Source organism: Neoarius graeffei, chromosome 10 (assembly GCF_027579695.1).
Source record: "Neoarius graeffei isolate fNeoGra1 chromosome 10, fNeoGra1.pri, whole genome shotgun sequence".
Classification (NCBI taxonomy): domain Eukaryota; kingdom Metazoa; phylum Chordata; class Actinopteri; order Siluriformes; family Ariidae; genus Neoarius; species Neoarius graeffei.
Window position 1 is genome coordinate 17,011,224 of NC_083578.1, and position 22,320 is coordinate 17,033,543.

The 22,320-nt window shown below is 42.3% G+C and overlaps 1 protein-coding gene across 4 annotated transcripts in view; it reads right to left on the minus strand.

Moving 5' to 3' along the window:
• Positions 1-19,750, minus strand: part of LOC132892888 (glycerol-3-phosphate acyltransferase 4-like) — a 49,794-nt gene extending 30,044 nt beyond the window's left edge. For 3 of the 4 annotated variants that reach the window (XM_060931374.1, XM_060931375.1, XM_060931377.1), the window contains exons 1-4: positions 19,639-19,750; positions 9,886-10,452; positions 3,981-4,050; positions 3,183-3,516 (exon numbers count right to left, since the gene is read on the minus strand). In XM_060931374.1, coding sequence (XP_060787357.1) covers positions 3,183-3,516; positions 3,981-4,050; positions 9,886-10,053 — 572 coding nt within the window. In that variant the 5' untranslated portion in view covers positions 10,054-10,452; positions 19,639-19,750. The remainder of the gene's footprint in view (positions 1-3,182; positions 3,517-3,980; positions 4,051-9,885; positions 10,453-19,638) is intronic. The other variant, XM_060931376.1, reaches the window with a different exon arrangement.
• Positions 19,751-22,320: the final 2,570 nt, after the last annotated feature.

A 22,320-nucleotide genomic window follows, 5' to 3' on the forward strand; every position in this document is an offset into this window, starting at 1 on the left:
TTCATTTGGAACTGCGTAAAAGAAAAACAGACCCAAAGACTTCTCGAAAGAATCCAAATCAAACTTCCAGGAGGAACTCGAGCACAGGGGTTGTTTAAAACTCAATTACATTACAGGCAAGATGCTCTTATCCAGAGCAACATACAACATACCCAGAGAAGCCTGAGGAGCAGTCAGGGGTTAGGTACCTTGCTCAAGGGCACTTCAACCATTCCTGCTGGTCCAGGGACTTGAACCAGTGACCTTTTAGTCCCAAAGCTGCGTCTCTAACCATTAGGCCATAGCTTCCCTCATTATTAGCTCCTAATATGGGCTTTTTTAAGCACATAATACCCAAGTGAAGTGAAGAATCTCATTATATATAAAAAGAGATACAAAAGACACTCCAGCTACTAGAGTGCATATTAGCGTATGTGGGTTAAGGTCATGGCCCAGGCAGCTTCTAATCTCACCAAAGCCACACACGACTCTGAGGAGTGGCAGAATTAGCCTGGAGTTAAATTCATCAAAGTGCAACTGGCTCCATAGGGGCTACTGAGGTTTCACTTCAGCTATGTGTTCCATTCTGACCTGGGGATGATTATGAACCGAGTTATTCGTCTTTTTTTGCTTGTTTGGTTTAGTAGTGTCCCCAAATTGTAGGCTACTTGTGGCCAGCTATAAGTTTGACCCTTTAATAAAGTTGATTGATTGATTGATTGATTGATTGATTGATTTAATACTGAGTAAAGGAGAATAAAACTGAAATAAAAAGTATTGGGAATATTTAAATGTATAATGGGATGACAATAAACTGAATCCACAGGACCTAAAATAGACAAAAGTACATCTGTCCTTGAACATCTGGTCAAGTGAAAATGTGACAACAACTTTATGAAAATGACAGAAAGCAGTTGAGTTGATTGAGCTGAGAGAAGGGACACGTGAACCATGTATGATTTGAATATTCCACCATGAGAGCCAAAGAGATTTAAAACCAACATGTGATGGATGTATTTAGTGATAAATATATTTAGTGACCATGTAAATGATTGACACACAATAGCAGAAGTTCATCAGAATTGTGCTGCCTACTCAGACTACTCTCCTGAAAAACACAACACATGCTTCCTCAGGGTGGAACGTCACTACATAATATACTGTTCTGTGACACTGTGCCTTGTAGAAATAGCCAAGAGCAGCTGTGTTCTAATATTTATACCATCTAATCCAATTAGTATTACACTGTTTGAATACCAAAAGCTGCAGCTTAGCCGAGATCAGCAGATGACTCTCCAACAAATGTCACACTCCGAGCTTAGGCCTCCCATCTTTCAGCTCCAGTCTCATGAATAAGACTGAGGATTTTACTAATTATTGTTTTTTTAAAATATATGTCAGCCTTTTTAATAGCAAGGCCCCAAATATTCATTTTGTTCACAATAAATATTATTTCCATCCTCATTTTTCTGTACTGTGAACCGAACTGAATCTTCAGTTTAGGATATACAGTATTTACAAGCCACATTTACTTCCAGCTGCCTTTGGTATTGTCGTTGTTGGTGGTTTTATGTTGTTGTTGTCATTATTGTTGTTGTAGCAGTTTCTGTTGTTTATTATTATTTTTGTTGGTGTTATTATTATCCATCCATCCATTATCTGTAGCTGCTTATCCTGTCCTACAGGGTCGCAGGCAAGCTGGAGCCTATCCCAGCTGACTACGGGTGAAAGGCGGGGTACACCCTGGACAAGTCGCCAGGTCATCACAGGGCTGACACATAGACACAGACAACCATTCACACCTACGGTCAATTTAGAGTCACCAGTTAACCTAACCTGTATGTCTTTGGACTGTGGGGGAAACCGGAGCACCCGGAGAAAACCCACGCGGACACGGGGAGAACATGCAAACTCCACACAGAAAGGCCCTCACCGGCCACGGGGCTCGAACCCGGACTTTCTTGCTGTGAGGCGACAGTGCTAACCACTACACGATTGTGCTGCCCCATGATATTGTTGTTGTTATTATTATTAACATTGTTGTCATTACTGTTATGTCTATTGTTTACCATTTTTGTTGATGGTTGTTGCTGTTATTATTACTGTTTGATATTTTTGTTTTTGATTATTATTATTATTATTGCTGCCATTATTATTGCTATGTCTTTTGTTTATTATTGTTTTTGTTGATTGTTGGTGGTTGTGGGTTTTTTTTTTGCCATTGCTGTTGTTTTTTATTGTTTTTGTTGATTGTTGTTGTTGTTGATGTTACTACTACTGTTTTTGTTGATTGTTATTGTTATTTTTGTTGTCATTACTATTATTTCTATTGTTTATTATTGTTTTTGTTGATTGTTGTTGTTGGTTGTATTATTCTTGTTATTGTCATTACTGTTGTTATTTTTGTTGTCATTACTGTTGTTTTTTAATAATTTTTTGCTGATTGTTGTTGGTGGTTGTGTTATTATTGTTGTTATTATTGTTGTGATTGTCATTACTGTTATTTTTGTTGTCGTTTCTGTTGTTTTTTTATTATTTTTGATTGTTATTACTACTGTTTTTGTTATGTTGTTGCTTCTATAATAATAATAATAAGGGCGGCATGGTGGTGTAGTGGTTAGCGCTGTTGCCTCACAGCAAGAAGGTCCGGGTTCGAGCCCCGTGGCCGACGAGGGCCTTTCTGTGCGGAGTTTGCATGTTCTCCCCGTGTCTGCGTGGGTTTCCTCCGGGCGCTCCGGTTTCCCCCACAGTCCAAAGACATGCAGGTTAGGCTAATTGGTGACTCTAAATTGACCGTAGGTGTGAATATGAGTGTGAATGGTTGTCTGTGTCTATGTGTCAGCCCTATGATGACCTGGCGACTTGTCCAGGGTGTACCCCGCCTTTCGCCCATAGTCAGCTGGGATAGGCTCCAGCTTGCCTGCGACCCTGTAGAACAGGATAAAGTGGCTACAGATAATGAGATGAGATGTTTTTGTTTTAATTGTTGATGATGTTGTTGTTGATGTTGTTGGTGGCAGTGTTTCCAATCTCCTGTTCTAGCCCTTCTCCTTCTATTGTGCATTTTTACAATAGTGGTTCCTTCCTCCATATCCCTCCTTTCCCCTCCCCAACCCTGTACTAGTACACATGATCCAGCAAAATCAGAACCCCTAGAGTAGCTGAATCAGACGTCCCACCATCTCTCTCTCTCCCCCCATCACCTGAGAGGCAGCAAGATGCAGTAGCGGATGATCAGTCCGAGCCCCCAGAGTGCTGTGAGTCGTGTGCTGATGTGTCTGAAGTTGTAGTTGCTGCGCGTCAACAGGTTCCAGGACTCAAGCTCCTCGGCTGTGAAGCGCTTGGTCACTTCGTCATCCACGATGCTCTCGACACCACGCCGGCAGAAATAGAAAATATCTGACACAGCAAACTCTGAGGAGGAAGGGGAGGAGCCTGTGGGGGAGGAAGAGGGGCCATTCAGGTCGCGGCTGCTGCCAACACGGCGAATTTCTTTAAGCTCCTCCTCCAGAGAAGTGGGCTCTTTGGCTATAATACCTGAAAAAGAAAACATTTTTCTTTACATATTTTAAATGTTTTATCAGAATGGAGGAGAAGGAAGTTTCTTTTCATCCAAGCCGTTTTGACTTTTGATAGTCTTCAATTTTGCATAAGTGAGTTCCTGAAGCGGAGTTTAAGTCAACATTATGTCAGCAAGTCCTAATAAAGTTGATGGTAGTGCTGTTATTCGGAAAGAAGCAGCTTTCAGTTCTACTATAACCCTACAGTCATGATGGATTTGCGTACAGTATATTAAGCCCACAGTGGTGAGTAAATATCAGCTCATATGTCTGGAAGTGAACAGACAGCAAACGTCACTAAAGAGCCAACACCAAAAGAAACCGTGCGCGTGCACACACAAAACTTAGGCAAACAGATTAACACGCACGCCTATGAAGAGAGGACACAAAGACAACTAAGAACAGCTAAAGACCCACCAAAGACACACACGGCAAACTCACCGTTTGTATAGGGTTTATACAGAAGATGATTCTTCTCCTTGGCCCCTCTCTCGATCCGCATTGTGGCCCACTGAAAAACACATCAATCAGGTCTTTAAACTACTGTTGTTTGCAAAAGTATCAGCACCTTTAAATGCATTTTTCCGAACAGTTCAGTGAACAAAACTCTTGAACAATAATTAGATTAAAGTACAATTCATTGTAATGAATAAAAAAAAAAAATGTGCTTGGACCATCTTTAAACCTTTATGATTATCAGGATTATCAAACACAGCTGACACATAATGGTCGTGGAGTTCTGTTTTACAAAAGTACACAGAAAATGTCTAATTGAAGTGTCTCATCTCATCTCATTATCTCTAGCTGCTTTATCCTTCTACAGGGTCGCAGGCAAGCTGGAGCCTATCCCAGCTGGCTACGGGCGAAAGGCGGGGTACACCCTGGACAAGTCGCCAGGTCATCACAGGGCTGACACATAGACACAGACAACCATTCACACTCATATTCACACCTACGGTCAATTTAGAGTCACCAGTTAACCTAACCTGCATGTCTTTGGACTGTGGGGGAAACCGGAGCACCCGGAGGAAACCCACACAGACACGGGGAGAACATGCAAACTCCACACAGAAAGGCCCTCGCCGGCCATGGGGCTCAAACCCGGACCTTCTTGCTGTGAGGCGACAGCGCTAACCACTACACCACCGTGCCGCCCTAACTGAAGTGTCTAAATATGAATTATGAATTAAACCTTGACCAATTGTAACCCTTTGGCAGAGGTAGGCAGATTTTCATTTAAAACAGTCCATGATGCCATATATTCTAACAAGATTCCCTGGGCATTTGTAGGGAAAACACCACAGATTTTTGACCCAGCTTAACAGTAGGGGTTAGGTTGTATACTTAAATAATATTGGCTGGCTTTGAGTGGTATATCAGATATGTTCCATTCAGCTAGCATGATAGTGAGCGAGTTGAAGAGGAGTATATATCTTGGATTAGTGACCATCGGTTATACACTACTTTTCACGATGCATTGTGGGATACATTGAGTCCACTATATAGGGTGTAATAATTCTCACTAGACATTTGGACAGCGGCGGCATGGTGGTGTAGTGGTTAGCGTTGTCGCCTCACAGCAAGAAGGTCCGGGTTCGAGCCCCGTGGCCGGCGAGGGCCTTTCTGTGCGGAGTTTGCATGTTCTCCCCATGTCCGCGTTGGTTTCCTCCGGGTGCTCCGGTTTCCCCCACAGTCCAAAGACATGCAGGTTAGGTTAACTGGTGACTCTAAATTGACTGTAGGTGTGAATGTGAGTGTGAATGGTTGTCTGTGTCTATGTGTCAGCCCTGTGATGACCTGGCGACTTGTCCAAGGTGTACCCCGCCTTTCACCCGTAGTCAGCTGGGATAGGCTCCAGCCTGCCTGCAACCCTGTAGAACAGGATAAAGCGTCTAGAGATGATGAGATGAGACATTTGGACAGTCCACTATATAGTGAGTAGTGAGTGATTTCAGACACAGGGATATCTATCTATGTATCTATCCAGCCATCCATTTATGTATGTATGTATGAACACACCAGCCACTTTATTAGGAACACCCATCCACCTGCTGTTTGATGCAGTTCTCTAATCAGCCAACCCCTTGACAGCAGCACGATGCATAAAATCATGCAGGTACAAATCAAGAGCTTCAATTAATGTTCACTTATTCAAACATCAGAATGGGAAAAACTGATCTCAAAGTGTGACTTTCTTTCACTGTGGCATGGGTGTTGATTTGAGCCAGATGGACTGGTTTGAATATTTCAGAAACTGCTGATCTCCTGGGGTTTTCACACACACACAACAGTCTCTACACCGAATGGTGTGAAAAACAAAAAAACATCGAGTGAGTGACAGTTCTGTGGGTGGAAACAAACACCTTGTTGATAACAGAGGTCAGAGGGAAATGGCCAGATTGGTTTGAGCTGCCAGGAAGGACATAGCAACTCATAGCAACTCTTTACAACCGTGGTGAGCAGAAAAGCATCTCAGCATGCAACAGCAGAAGACCACATTGGGTTCCACTCCTGCAGCCAAGAATAGGAATCTTAGAATCAAGAACAAGTTACTATTAAAGTGGCCGGTGTTATATATACACAGAGAGAGAGAGAGAGAGAGAGAGAGACACTGCTGTATTTCAGTAGTGTAATTCTAGACATGGTGTTCAAAGGGACAGTGATTATAAAAGCTGGTCACAGAGAGACACAGACTTTACCCTGTAAGGCAAGAAGAATGAATCATGTTATGAAAGAGTTGCTTTTCTTCCTTTTTTCTCTGTACAAATCGAATTGTTTTGTTCCAAACATCTTGGTTTGATGTTGCTCTTTGCCAGACAGGACAGACGGAAAAAGACTTGCACAATCATTTGCATAAAGGCAGGAGTTCATGCGCAACAGTCTGAAAAAAGTGGGTGTATAGTGTGTGTGTGTGCTTCAGAGAGAGAGAAATACTGGGCCTGTTAAAATAATCAGCAGCCTTAGGGGAGAGGCCTCTCTTTCCCATTCCTGTTCCACTCATTCGTTCCTTCTGTGTTTTCTGTTTCTTTTTTACATTTCACTTTCCATCTGTGCAAAAGAGCTGACTTTCTTGCATTTTATTAAAAGAAGTGACCCTATTATAGCCTGCTTACTCTAAACTAGCACCAATTAGTCCCGGGCTGGCAGGTAGCGTCTCTCAATTACCCCTTTTCCACCAAATCAGTTCCAGGGCTGGTTCGGGGCCAGTGCTGGTTCACAACTCGTTCAACTTGCGAGCCAGCTGAGAACCAGTTTGCTTTTCCATAGCTTGTGGTGCTAAGGGGAGCCACGTCATTACGTCGCTGTATACGTCAGTTATGTCGCTGCGTTTGCATAAACCTTGGTACGAATATCGGAGCAACAACAACACGGAGAAGAAGAAGAAGCAGCAACAACAACAACGGATGACTTTGCATTTGTACAGCTGCGGCTTCTCATCGCTTAAAAATGGCGACCTTTCGCAGTCTTGCGATTGTTGTTGGTCTTAACAACTCCGCCCCCCTGCTGACGTAAGCGGTTCTTTCCTCTGGCCCAGCAAAGAGCTGGTGCTAGCCTGGAACCAGTTTTTCTGGCCCCAGAGCCAGTTCTTTGTCAGTGGAAACAGAAAACCCGGTTCCAAACTAAGCACTGGCCCCGAACCAGCCCTGGAACTGATTTGGTGGAAAAGGGGTGAATGTCAACTTAAAGTAATGTTTTGGCAAATTTACATATTATCCCCAGTCAACCAAGACATGTTTGGTCTCTATGGTTGGCTCCTTTAGTTTTACACTAAAATAATGAAGATAATGTCGTTAACAAGTGAAGTCACCCAAAATATTTCCCATAAATGCAGGCCTAAATCTGCAAAGGTTTTAAATGACTATTTCTCTGTGACAGAAAAATGCTATTGCGACCTTCCTGTAAAAGAACATTTCATAATATGGGGTTGTACTGTCTGTCTGTCAACATATCTTGGCCTCCAAGTGGTGCAACACGAATGTATTTGCCATGTTGTCTGGAGATTGCAAGCTTCAATCCTGATGGTGCCATGACCTAGATTCCTAGAGAGCAAAACTGGCCATGCTCTCTGGGTGATCAGGATGGTATTACTCTCACCCCTGTAAATCAAAAGGAGACTAACCATTCGAGGGCATCTGTGATTTCATGTATGTGTAAGAGGGCAGATCACGCTTTCCTCAGTGTGTTGAATCAGCAGCAGTTCAAAAAGATGTGTTGGTATTTTTACATGTCTCAGCAAATTAGCACACTAGCTAAAACCCACAAGAGTGGATAAAAAGACACTGATCGTGCAAGAAGAGAGCGCCAATTACACAATCCTGTGAAATGTCACAAAGTTTGAAATATAAAAACCCACCAACACGTCTCATTAGTCACTAGCTAACTATCAGGAGTTCTCTAGCTCATTTCGAGAGAATTTAATACTGGGTAACAATGAGTACCATAATGAGGATGAACTTAATGACTAATATAAATATATTTATAGATATCCTTTATTTGACACCCCATGCCATGCACCAAAAACAACACCACGACAGTGTGGCTCTGCTGGGTGCCTGGTGGACAGCAGTGAACCAGCACTTTCACTTAACATCATTACTATATAGTTACGACTAAATATCAAACTTGATATGTTAAACCCTTGTCTGGTTACATCTCTCAGATCCACGTGTGTTTGGGTGCACGCACAGTGCCATTAGGACTAATAACCATGCACCTGTTCCTGATTAGAGAGCAATCATAGCGCAAAATATACGCTCTGAACCCTGCATCTAACATTATCAAGCCTTGTATTTTGTATTGTTTTTCTGGTTTTGACCGTTTGTGTTTTTGGACTTCAGGGATTGTATTGCCTCTGATATCCTGTCTGTGCCTTGCTTGACCACTGCCTGTTTTTCGACTGTACCTTTGCTTACATTTTGGATCAGTTTGCTAGCGTGCCTTCAATAAAACTCTTCCTGTGATTACATCCCTTACAGGATAGAAAATGTCAACTGTCCAACAAGTTAGTGGACTAGTAAAACTGATTAAACTAGTTTTATATGAAACTGTCGTGAATATTTTCTGTAAAATGTGTTTGTAAATAATCTGTTATTTTTTTAAATGTAAAATAAAAATAAGTGCTGGATAAAAACCCATCTATCTTTTGTAAATAAAGATACAAAGTTAATTGTCCGGTGGTCAAGTGTTTATGAGATAGGTTGCCTTACACTTACGATCAGGTTTCCTGTGGTGGTACATGTCCGTCATTTGTACATACATTTGTACCAGTGGTGAACCGTTACTATTAGAGCTGGGACTTGAGCTCAGCCAAAACTTAGCCAGACACCAAAAAAGCAACCGGGCAAAGGATTTTGCAAGGGATTAGCAGCAGACTGCCAGGCAGCTCCGTTGTGTGTAGTGTAACTCAGTAAATTACACAGGGAAATGAATATTTCAGTCTGAGTGAAAAATACTGTAGCGAGAAGCCCGGAGACAGAAATCTTAGTTTCTTGGTCATTAGCCTGTGCTACTTGCTCTCGATAACACTGGCTTGACCGCTTTATTAGCATTCGCTAACACTACTGATGAACGCTACACCGGCTGGAAGGTGACTTCACTGCTGTGCTGACAGTGCTGACTCACAGTTAAGCTTGCATTGGCCTTCGAGAAGGCCGAGGGTGATAAATTTTTGGTCCCTCCCACTATAAATCAGAATCCAATTGGTTAATTCATCTGTCACTTCCTACATAAACATACACTGCCATGGCCTCTTGCCCCGGCAATGAAGTCCTAACTAATGAGTGAGCCAGCACTAAACTCTTCTCAGCCTAGAGACAACAAACACACAAAAAAAAACCTCATTGGATAACTCGATTCTCATGGTTTCAGGACAGTAACCCTTTCATTTCTGAAGCAAATTTGATAGAAAATGAAGCCAAATTAGAACTAGAAGAGATTATAATGAAATTATGAAAGAAATTAAAGAATGAAAGAAATTAAAGATAGCATTTGAAATGCTGATATGTTTGGGCCTTCTCTGAAGGACTAGAAGGCCCTGATGGTTCCCCTCTGGTTTGAATGGTCAAAACCCATCAAAAATCAGGTCAATATATTACCATCTTCTCTTAAGAAGAAGCTTGTATTGTAGTAGCACAGTAGCTTGTTCAAAATGTACAAATATGCAATTATTCAGGTCGATGCACTACCATATTCTCATACTCTCCGCTATCATTCTCACGATAGAGTACATACCAAATTGGAATCTATTTTGGTTTCATTTGCATTCAAAATTAACAGAATTACAACTGACCCCACTCTCCCCTTCAATCACAGCCTGTGGTCGTTTCATAGATTTCTCAGCACTCACCTCAAACACCTTGAGCAGGGTGTTCATGTAAAGCCGCCGGATGCCGAAGGACAGGCCGAATATAGCCGGCACGATGATGAACACCAGCAACAGAGTGAACCACACGGTGAAGGAGATGCCCAGCAACATGCATAGCAAGTTATTAAAAGGAGACACAAACGGACCCATTCCTGCAACTTGGCTCAAAACCCCTTCTTTAAAAAGGGAGAAATAAAAAAAAAAATCAAACAATCTAGGGCAGTTCAGGGTGTAGGTCTTGAGACCATGTTCATTCTAAAATGCGAGATTTAGTGTCAAATATAGAATAACTGTGTCCTCTTCTCTAACTACGTCGTCTCAGCTTCTCTTGCACCAAAAATAGCCTCCAAATTCCACAAGGGGCTTGTCTTGTAATCAAAAGCTATTGTTTTGTGCAAATTCAATCATATTGAACTCTTTCCAGTGTGTATCAGTTCACGCAATAAGAAGTCATTCATTATTTGTTTATAGCAGCAGAACGTCAGGAAAATTGTAAGTTGGCCACAAAATAAAGCCAAGAGCAGCTTCTTGTCTGGTCCTTTCTTCGACCTGGAAATGAAGGAAAATACATCTATTTAGAATTTATCAGATTACACACTACATTCATATAACTCACTGAATGACAGCACCTCAGTCAAATGTAGTGAATGAATAATGCAATTCTTGGGTTTCAGTCACGTGACTTTTCTTATTGATTTCACTTACGGTAAAACAGCTGGTGGTCTAGCAAACCAAAACAGCTGCCATAGTGCAAACAACTAGCGATAACTTATCAGAGTACGCTCGTAATCTAGAAGCCACTGCTGGCTTTAGATATATTCAGAAGATTGCTATGTGGGCGGCACGGTGGTGTAGTGGTTAGCGCTACACATGTTCTCATATACATGTTCTCCCCGTGTCCGCGTGGGTTTCCTCCGGGTGCTCCGGTTTCCCCCACAGTCCAAAGACATGCAGGTTAGGTTAACTGGTGACTCTAAATTGAGCGTAGGTGTGAATGTGAGCGTGAATGGTTGTCTATGTGTCAGCCCTGTGATGACCTGGCGACTTGTCCAGGGTGTACCCTGCCTTTCACCCGTAGTCAGCTGGGATAGGCTCCAGCTTGCCTGCGACCCTGTAGAACAGGATAAAGCAGCTAGAGATAATGAGATGAGATGAGATTGCTATGTGCAATGGAATCGACCCCTACAGTCTGGGAAAGAAGAATTTGTCATACGATCACGAAAAACGACCCTTCAGTCGAGTTCCCCAACATCTCGAACTATCTGGTGTTGCAGACGTCCTTCTACACCACAAAACAGATGAAAGCGTGGAAGAGTATGGAGGCTTACAACTTTTTTGTATGTGGCTGGGTAAAGGACCTCGGTTATCAAGTCGCTGCCAAATGAATCCTGTATTGTTTTTGCCCGTGTAAGTATGGGTTTTTTTTAAGGTTTTTGTTCACGTCTTTACAACGAAGCGCTGCAAGTTGAAGTGTAAACAAACAACAGTTTGCTTGATTCTCACTTGTGTTAGCTCTTATGTCTCAGATAAATCATTCACAAAGATCATCAGAAACCCCTTTAAAGACCTGGATCTTAGTTAAACAAGACGGAGAAGTGATCACGGCACATTGTAACTGGGTAAGAATTTTGTCGCGATCTTCATGCATATGGACTTTGTGAGGAGTGAGGAGTAAACAAAGAAACAGCTGGGGACTTTAGCGCTTCATGACTAAAAAAAGTACAGTAAAATAACGACACATAGCAAGAAAAGTACTTGGAAAACACTAAGGACATAGCTGAGAGGGAGATACAAACCTTTCACCAAGTGATCACTGTAAACTCGAGCATGCTTCGACTCGGCTCCCTTCGATTTCAGTGAGAGGTTCAAAAGTCACCTTTCTCGACGTCTTTTTGTGAAATCCTGTGTTCGTTCACCGTTTTTTATTAGTTCACGGCGAACCCTGAAGAAACTTTTATCAGTTTCACAGTTTGGTCAATTTGAACAACCTAAAACAACGCAAGCGTAAGGCATTTTTCATGCGAGCAATGCACCTTCTCCATACAAATGCTTTGTCAACTGAGCTTTGGTAGACCACCAGCTAAAGTTTTGAATAACTAATGAGGCGGATGTGACGTAACGTGAAACCCAAGAATACGTACAATTTGCTCAATACATAATCATTGTATTTATTCAGGATTACTTCCTGAACTTTCTGAACAACCAGTTGGACAGAATAAAATCCAATTTGTTTTAGTCTTATGAAAAACATCTCATGACATTCAAACACAAGCTTCCAATGATATCCTTCATTTTTAGTTGGTTGATGAACTGCATCTTGCTAACATATGGCTATTCACGAAGCATGCATGTCATCTAAGAGGGGTGACTGATAAGTTTTGAGCCTCCAGGAAATTATAGCCAGTAGAAATCTTTTAATGCTTTATTTTTTCAACATAATCTCTCTTCAAGTCAACACACTTCTTCCATTGGTGGTGGAGCACCTGGATCCTGCTGGAGTAGAAGTCCTGACTTTGGGTCCTGAGGTGGGAGTCAGGTGGAAGTCAGAGGGTGTGAGGTCTGGTGAGTATGCTGGATGCAGGATGAGTTGGAAGCCACAGTCACACATTTTTGCCATCACCACAACTGAGGTGTGGGCCGGAGCATTGTCCTGATGGAACAAGAATCCTCTGGTCAGCATTCCTGGCCTCTTCTTCTTGATGTTCTCACACAGATGCGTCAGCAGGTCGGCGTAGTATTGTCCAATGATGGTGTGGCCCTTTTGGAGATAATCTACCAGCTACATGCCTCGTGTATCCCAGAAAATGGATGCCATGACCTTTCCACCAGAGACCGTGACCTTGGCCTTCTTTGGGGTGGGAAAGGAGAGGTGCTTCTACCACTTTGACTGCTGTTTGGTCTCAGGCTGATAGTGATGAACCCAGGACTCGTCTATGGTAACAAATTGAGACAGGAAATTTTCCGGATCAGCTTCAAAGAGTTCCAAATTGTTGGTGGACAGGGTGCACTGTGTGCACTTCTGTTTCTGGGTCAGGAGATGTGGCACCCAGCGAGCTCACACCTTCGACAAGGCAAGCTCATTCCTCAGAATGTTGTCGGCTCACTCCTGGGACATGCCCAAACTTTCTGCTGTTTGACAAGATGACAGTTGCCAATTCTCCATAACCATCCCGAGGACAAGGTCAAGGTTCTCTGGTGTGGTCACAGTCAACAGCTTCCCTGACCTTGGATCATCTTCAAGGCTCTCCCTGCCATGCTTGAATTGTCTGACCCAATGTTTGACTGAGGCATATGAAGAAGTGTGTTCACCATATCCTCATGGATCTCAGATGGAGTCATGTCTTTCAACTGAAGATACCTGATCACAGACCGATACTCAGTTTCTCCATTTTCATGATACCGGTCAAATGCGTTCACTTTGAGAGCTTGCAAAAAGGAAATGAAAAGTGTTAGGATCAAGAAACTTGGTTAGCACAAAAATGTTATTTGGCAAATTACCTAGACTAAATTTAAATTTGCCTGTCTCACTGTTTTCTGAGTGAGGCTCAAAACTTAGTCACCCCTCGTATTGGGAGGGGTTTTGGTATTCAAATGTAGCTTGGGGAGATGGATGCATTTACGTTTGTATAATGTGGCTTAAATACATCTAAAACCACGTCCTGAAGTGGTTTGAGTAATTGGAAACTGTTGCAAATGCATCTTGGGTGCACTGATACTTTCATTTTTATACCAAAAACCCCCATCCAGATATAACCCTGATAGTAAAGACACAAGAAACAACTTGTAAACAGGGTTTATCTCAAGCAAAACTGTTTTCGGTAAATGCATGTCAATGTCAGTATACTTGCTCCAAATGTCACTGCTTTGTCATAACACTTTTAAACAAAAGTTTGCAAATCAGCATGGCAATTTCTCATTTTCACAATGACGTGGAAGCATATAATTATTCACATAACATCCAGCTTTCCAATACACAGCCACACTTTGGGAAATGGAACCTCGAGGCTGGAATCATACCAAATTTTCTTGGTTGAGCTACATTGGGGTACATTTGGGTGGCAATGGAGGAAACCATGAACCAAAGTGAAAATAGACCAGCATGTCGATCAAAGAGGTTAAACCTAAAAAAAGGTAACAAAATAAGTCTTGGACACCACTGAAACTCAGATGCAAATTCTAGTCGTTCCTTTAATGTTACTGATTAGGAAGAAACTTCAAGGGGTAAGTGAAGACTGTGGGGGAAGTGAGAGGGTTAATTTCCCAGTGGCTCAGGGGAATCAGAACAAGGATCTGTTCGAGTGAGTTTCCTCCCACAGTCCAGGAGTGGGAGAAGATTTGCTGCACTAATATAAATCTGACATGAGCGCAGCTGATGTGTAATTCTGTTACAGAGGTTATATTGTGAATCACAGACTGCTGCGTATGGACACACGAACAACTATGCATTGTCTAACCAGCAAAACTGAGGCAACTGTCCCACATAAATGATGCATTCTCAGTTTTTCGTTAGCTGGTTGTCATGAACTCACCAGTGATACCAACTTATTGACTTTGCCATTGGATTTGCTAACATTTTAGACCCCTTTAGCAACTTTATTTCAAAAAAGAGCCTAGCAGCAAATTTAGTGGGTTTTTAAGCATACATTAGTGATCATCATGCAGTCCATATGGCTCTCTAATTCACATGACAGCTGCTTGTTAAACAAGTTCAGACATCAGGTTCAGATGAGTCACCATCAAAATCCTGATGTAATTATGGTTATATTAACGTTATAGGCGGTACGGTGGTGTAGTGGTTAGCACTATTGCCTCACAGCAAGAAGGTTCTGGGTTTGAGCCCAGTGGCTGACGGGGGCCTTTCTGTGTGGAGTTTGCATGTTCTCCCTGTGTCTGCATGGGTTTCCTCCGGGTGCTCCGGTTTCCCCCACAGTTCAAAGATATGCAGGTTAGGCTAATTGGTGGCTCTAAACTGTTGTTTGTCTCTATGTGTCAGCCCTGCGATGACCTGGTGACTTGTCCAGGGTGTACCCTGCCTCTCACCCATAGTCAGCTGGGATAGGCTCCAGCTTGCCTGTGACCCTGTACAGGATAAACGGCTACAGATAATGAATGGATGGATGGACATTATAGTTTCCAATGACCAATTACTTATCACCATTATTCCTAGCAGCCAATCAATGATCATCATTGTTGTCAATGACCAATCACTCATCACCATTGTTCTCAATGACCAATCACCATTGTTCTCAATGACCAATCACTCACCAAAAGTTTTCCCAACAACTAATCATGATCATAATTGCCCTGCCAAACACTAATCGCAATTGTTCCCGATGACCAATCACTGGTCACCATTGCTCCCGATGACCAATCACTGGTCACCATTGCTCCCAATGACCAATCACTGGACACCATTGCTCCCAATGACCAATCACTGGTCACCATTGCTCCCAATGACCAATCACTGGTCACCATTGCTCCCAATGACCAATCACTGATCAACACTGTTCTCAAGGACCAATCACTGATCATAATTGCTCTCAAAGACCAATCACTGACCATTATGTTTCCTAACAACCAATCACTGATCACCATTTTCCCAACCAATCTCTGTTCACCATTGTTCCCAATGACCAATCACTGTTCACCATTGTTTTCAATGACCAATCACTCATCATCACTGTTCTGAATGACCAATCACTGATCACCATTTTCCCCAGCAACCAATCATTCATCACTGTTGTTCCCAATGACCTATCACTGATCAGCATGGTTACCAATGATTACATTTTGTAATTAAATAAAGAGTTAGTTTGTGGTGCCATGGCCAAAGATTATTGTCTTTCTATAAGACACAAGCTATTAAATTATTATTATTATTATTATTATTATTATTATTATTAATAACGATTATACTATAGTACTGTTGAATTCACAAATCTGATTGCTCAGAAAGTGAATATAAAACCTCTACAAACAAAACAGCAGCTTTGACAGTAGTACCAGGGTGTGACTCAAACTAGATGTCTAGCCTATACACAGAATACTTGTATGTTTATGTTAATTATATATATTTTTTGTCTTTTAATATGTTATTGTTTCAAACATGGATGTTATTTTTTATGTTTGGCATTTATTTAACATGGAAGGAGTTTTTGTAACCAGTTCAGTGCTTTGTAACCATCAAGAGTTTCTGATTTGTTTTTTTGAAAACAAGCTGCATTTTGTATCAGATTAGCCTCAAGAAAAAATAAGTCAGAGAGGCTGATAAGGGAAAGACCATTGATAACTATAGCTGCTATAACGTAAGCGATAACATAAGCGATAACTGGAATGAACTTGTCTGGAGGACTTTCCCCAACGAAAAATTTAATTATTATGAAATATCATTGAATAATTTCTTATAAGCTGCTGCCAAATTATTTTTTATTTTGATGAAACTTCATGCAACACATTTTAGAGATGCAAATAATCATGAGAATTTATGCAGATTAGTCCCCGACATGAACTGGGTACTTTTAGGGACTTTTTGCATTAAGGCATTAAAGGGAACCCACCCTCTACATGAGGAGCTGATCAGCCACAGGAGCACGTTCAGTAAACGGCTGATTCTTTCACGCTGCACAACTGAGAGACCCAGGAAATCATTCCTACCTGTTGCTGTCAAGCTGTACAATGCCACTGTATAACTGTGGTACACTTCTTACCATGTATCCTTAACTCAGGTGCAATATACACTACCGTTCAAAAGTTTGGGGTCACCCAGACAATTTTGTGTTTTACATGAAAATTCACACTTTTATTTACCACCGTAAGTTGTAAAACGAATAGAAAATATAGTCAAGACATTTTTCTGGCCATTTTGAGCATTTAATCGACCCCACAAATGTGATGCTCCAGAAACTCAATCTGCTCAAAGGAAGGTCAGTTTTATAGCTTCTCTAAAGAGCTAAACTGTTTTCAGCTGTGCTAACATGATTGTACAAGGGTTTTCTAATCATCCATTAGCCTTCTGAGGCAATGAGCAAACACATTGTACCATTAGAACACTGGAGTGATAGTTGCTGGAAATGGGCCTCTATACACCTATGGAGATATTGCACCAAAAACCAGACATTTGCAGCTAGAATAGTCATTTACCACATTAGCAATGTATAGAGTGGATTTCTGATTAGTTTAAAGTGATCTTCATTGAAAAGAACAGTGCTTTTCTTTCAAAAATAAGGACATTTCAAAGTGACCCCAAACTTTTGAACGGTAGTGTATGTATATAGGACTCATTTGCCGCTTTTCCACTACCAACGCGGCTGAGTTGGGCTGAGCCGTGCCGTGCTGAGTTGGGCTGAATCGAGCTGAGTGGGGCTGTTGGAGTTGCATTTCGACTACAACTGCGCTGAACCGTGCTGGCTGGAAGTGGGTGGACACATTGGGTGGAGTTAGCGAAAGTGGGTGGACGTCACGTGATGTCATTAGGCGGCGCAAACAGTGACATCAGTGATCTTTTAAGCAGTAGTCTCACGACCCGGATAGTAAACAATAAACATGGAGTCGTTAGTGTTGCTGGTCTTGGTGCTGTGGCTTGTTGTCACTGACAACGGCAACAGATACTGGCAAGAGCGTATAGATGAGGCGAGGTGCATAAGGCTTCAGAAATTCTCGTAATTCGTAATTATTCTTCCAGGTTTACGGTGTTTACAGATCCCAGCGTGCTCGCGGGGCGTGTGTGGGCATGTGAAGACACTCCTCCTCACCAATCAGTGCACAGGGGAGTGTCTCCTCACGCCCCTAGCCCCACTCGGCTCGGTTTGGCTCGCTTCAGCCCCACTCCAAAACCGTGCGAGTTTTGGGTGCTAAGCAGGGCTGAAGCGAGCTGAGTTGTGCTGCTCTAAGGTAGTCGAAACGCGAGCCGTGTCTGGCTGAAGTGAGCTGAAAAAGGGTAGTGGAAAAGGGCCAATTGTATACAAAATCACTTCATTTTGCTTTTACTTAAGTTCTCATTCTCATTATCTCTAGCCGCTTTATCCTTCTACAGGGTCGCAGGCAAGCTGGAGCCTATCCCAGCTGACTACGGGCGAAAGGCGGGGTACACCCTGGACAAGTCGCCAGGTCATCACAGGGCTGACACATAGACACAGACAACCATTCACACTCACATTCACACCTACGGTCAATTTAGAGTCACCAGTTAACCTAACCTGCATGTCTTTGGACTGTGGGGGAAACCGGAGCACCCGGAGGAAACCCACGCGGACACGGGGAGAACATGCAAACTCCACACAGAAAGGCCCTCGCCGGCCCCGGGGCTCGAACCCAGGACCTTCTTGCTGTGAGGCGACAGCGCTAACCACTACACCACCGTGCCGCCCTTTACTTAAGTTATTGAACTTATTTAAATGTATTTTATTTTTATTTATGCTTTTTTAAAGACTATTTTAGCTTCTAGTTTTAGACATGTTTACTTCTTCCTTGATTCAGAAGCTTGGTTGCAAATTTTGAATTTCCCTCCAGGGATTAAAAAGTAATTCTGATTCTGATAATACTGTACTTTCCCATACGAAAAAGAACAGTAAAGAACTTATAAGAATTTACCACTGTCTTAGTAGTAAATCCTTATAAATATAAGGATAAATCCTTATAAGGATTTATAAATAAATATATATGCCATGTATGATTTACTCCTGAAAGTGGCCCATTTTGCATTTTCCTCATACAAATTTATGAAAATCTAGTATGTATGAAGTGAACATTGTGCATGGTTTTTACAGATAATGTGTATGATGAATTACACCATCTTTGTATGCTTCATGTAATGTTTGTAGTTTTAAATTATATTTTACAGTTTAAAATGTATATGCCTTTTATATAAAAGGCATATACATTTTAAACTCATCTCCTCTAGCCACTTTATCCTGTTCTACAGGGTCGCAGGCGAGCTGGAGCCTATCCCAGCTGACTACAGGCGAAAGGCAGGGTACACCCTGGACAAGTTGCCAGGTCATCACAGGGCTGACACATAGACACAGACAACCATTCACACTCACACCTACGGTCAATTTAGAGTCACCAGTTAACCTAACCTGCATGTCTTTGGACTGTGGGGGAAACCGGAGCACCCGGAGGAAACCCACGCGGACAACATGCAAACTCCACACAGAAAGGCCCTCGCCGGCCCCGGGGCTCGAACCCAGGACCTTCTTGCTGTGAGGCGACAGCGCTAACCACTACACCACCGTGCCGCCCCAGGAGTAAATCATACATGGCATATATATTTATTTATAAATCCTTATAAGGATTTATCCTTATATTTCTAAGGATTTACTACTAAGATAGTGGTAAACTCTTATAAGTTCTTTACTGTTCTTTTTCGTATGGGTTGGTATACATGTCATTGGACTATTTATTTATTTATTTCAGGTGAATGATGTCAGTTTTGTTTTTGTTTTTTGTTTAGCCAAACTTCGGTTTAAGGAGTTGTTTACTTTGAAAATGCTGCTCATTAATTATTTATATAATTTGATGACCCTAAAGATCAGCAGCTGCTTGAGTGTCAGATTTCCAAAACCAGTTCAGAAACAAATCTCCAAGAAAAAAAAAGAATATGTCCTTATATATTACAATATTCCTCTTAGATTATTATTACAGTTAATCAGATTTCTGCAGTGTATGTGACTCAAATGTCATCAAAATACAGTAGTCTCTGGCTAGATTTAGTGTTATAATGCGTTATGTACTCACCCCGGGGTTTTAAACACGACTCAACAGCATGTCAAATGGCTGTCGCACAGCTTTGTCCACGTCCCTCGAGTTTATTCTGCCGGACATGACTGTCACCGGCTCCACTCAGAACATCGGCTGGGGTTTTGTTTTATTATTATTCCCAACCGTATTGAGATAAGCACCTCCTCCTGTATCACGATTGGCTAGTAGTACTTGGCGTCCTGCAGTAGGATTGGATAACAATAAAACCGTCCAATCAGAATAGTCCAGCGTGTAGGCGGGATGTCTAAGGAGAATTTTAGTGTTATATTGCTCTCTAGTGTTAAAGATTGTAACTGTCAGACTATTCCTGGCCATTGTTTTCTTTCTTTCTTTCTTTTTTTGGGGGGTCCTTGTTTTTTTATTGATAGGAAATTGAAGATTAATTACAAGAAAAGCAGCTTTTCATATCCAAATGTTCCACACAAGGATATTTAACAGTCATTCCACGAAATCAAGTCGTACATGAGCTGCACGGTGGTGTGGTGGTTAGCGCTGTCGCCTCACAGCAAGAACATCCGGGTTCGAGCCCCGTGGCCAGCGAGGGCCTCTCTGTGCGGAGTTTGCATGTTCTCCCCGTGCCCGCGTGGGTTTCCTCCGGGTGCTCCGGTTTCCCCCACAATCCAAAGACATGCAGGTTACGTTAACTGGTGACTCTAAATTGACCGTAGGTGTGATGACCTGGCGACTTGTCCAGGGTGTACCCCGCCTTTCGCCCGTAGTCAGCTGGGATAGGCTCCAGCTTGCCTCCGACCCTGTAGAACAGGATAAAGCGGCTAGAGATAATGAGAGACGAGACATGAGCTGATAGCTGACGTAGCACTGAGCTGGCTATAAGCTGTACGGTGAGATTCTCTCTCATTATCTCTAGCCACTTTATCCTGTTCTATAGGATAGCTGGAGCCTATCCCAGCTGACTACGGGCGAAAGGGGGGGTACACCCTGGACAAGTCGCCAGGTCATCACAGGGCTGACACATAGACACAGACAACCATTCACACCTATGGTCAATTTAGAGTCACCAGTTAACCTAACCTGCATGTCTTTGGACTGTAGGGGAAACCGGAGCACCCGGAGGAAACCCATGCGGACACGGGGAGAACATGCAAACTCCGCACAGAAAGGCCCTCGTCGGCGACAGGGCTCGAACCCGGACCTTCTTTTTGCAAATTCGATGAATAAAAACTTTATTATTACATTCTACAGAAGCACCATTCTAACCAGCTGCATCTCTGTGTGGTGTGGAGGCTGCAGTGCCTCTGATTGGAAGAATGTGAGGAAAGTGATGAGGACAGCGGAGAAAATCATTGGGACTTCTCTTCCCTCCATTCAGGACATTGCACCAAGGCGCTGCATGTCTCGAGCCAGAACCATCATCAGTGACCCCTCACTATGGACTGTTCTCCCCTCTGGCTTCTGGAAAGAGGTTCTGCAGCATTAGGTGCAGGACCATCAGGTTCTGTAACAGCTTTTCCCCCCAGGTCACCAGACTGCTGAACTCCAAACCCAAACTCTAAACTTCTGTTTATAACTTGAACATTCCAAATTCCACAGGTCACTTTATACTATTGCACTTTATAATATTTTTGCTGCTGCATAATTTAATTTAATACACTTCATATTTATTTCTGTGCTGAGCCAAATTGCAACGAAATTTCGTTCGGTGTACACTTGTTGCATACTGAATGACAATAAAGGTTGTCTAAGTCTTTTACAAAACATCCGACAAAATCATTTCCACTTAGAATGTAAACAAACTGGCGAAATGACAGTAGCAGTTTGTGGAAAATGCGATAATAATAGTTCTTGAAAAAAAAAGATATGTTCTTACCATCAAATACTTTCATTCCATATTCTGTTGCTTTTCTGCATTTTTTTGGGGGGGGGGTTCGAGTCGAGTTTTTATTTTGCCCTCAGTTGGTTCAGCAACAAGCTCCACCATTTTGTTTTTCTCTACTCATGGCATATGAGCTGATAGCCTAGTAGTAGAGTAGCCAATCAGAGTGAGTGCTCATAACCAGTGAATGTGGATAAAATAATTGTTAAATAAACTCACTGGCCCTGGCCACTTTAGTCAGAGCTTTATCTTAACTCTAAGATTCCTGTTCTTGGCTGTAGGAGTGGAACCCAATGTGCTCTTCTGCTGTTGCATGCTGAGATGCTTTTCTGCTCACCACGGTTGTAAAAAGTTACTATGAGTTGCTATACAGTAGCCTTCCTGGCAGCTCGAACCAATTTGGCCATTTTCCTCTGACCTCTCTTATCAACAAGGCATTTCCATCCATAGAACTGTCGCTCAGTCAATGTTTTTTTTTTTTTTTTCACATCATTCTGTGTAAACTCTCGAGACTTTTGTGTGTGAAAACCCCCAGGAGATCAGCAGTTTCTGAAATCCTCAAACCAGTCTATCTGGCTCAAACCCACACCCATGCCACAGTGAAAGTCACACTTTGAGATCACAATTTTTTCCCATTCTGATGTTTGAAGTGAACATTAACTGAAGCTCTTGATTTGTATCTGCATGATTTTATACATTGTGCTGCTGTCAAGGGATTGACTGATTAGATAACTGCATAAAACTGCAGGTGGATGGGTGTGCCTAATAAAGCGGCCGGTGAGTGTATCCGACCTTGTTATTTGGTTCCTGAACAATTACAAAAT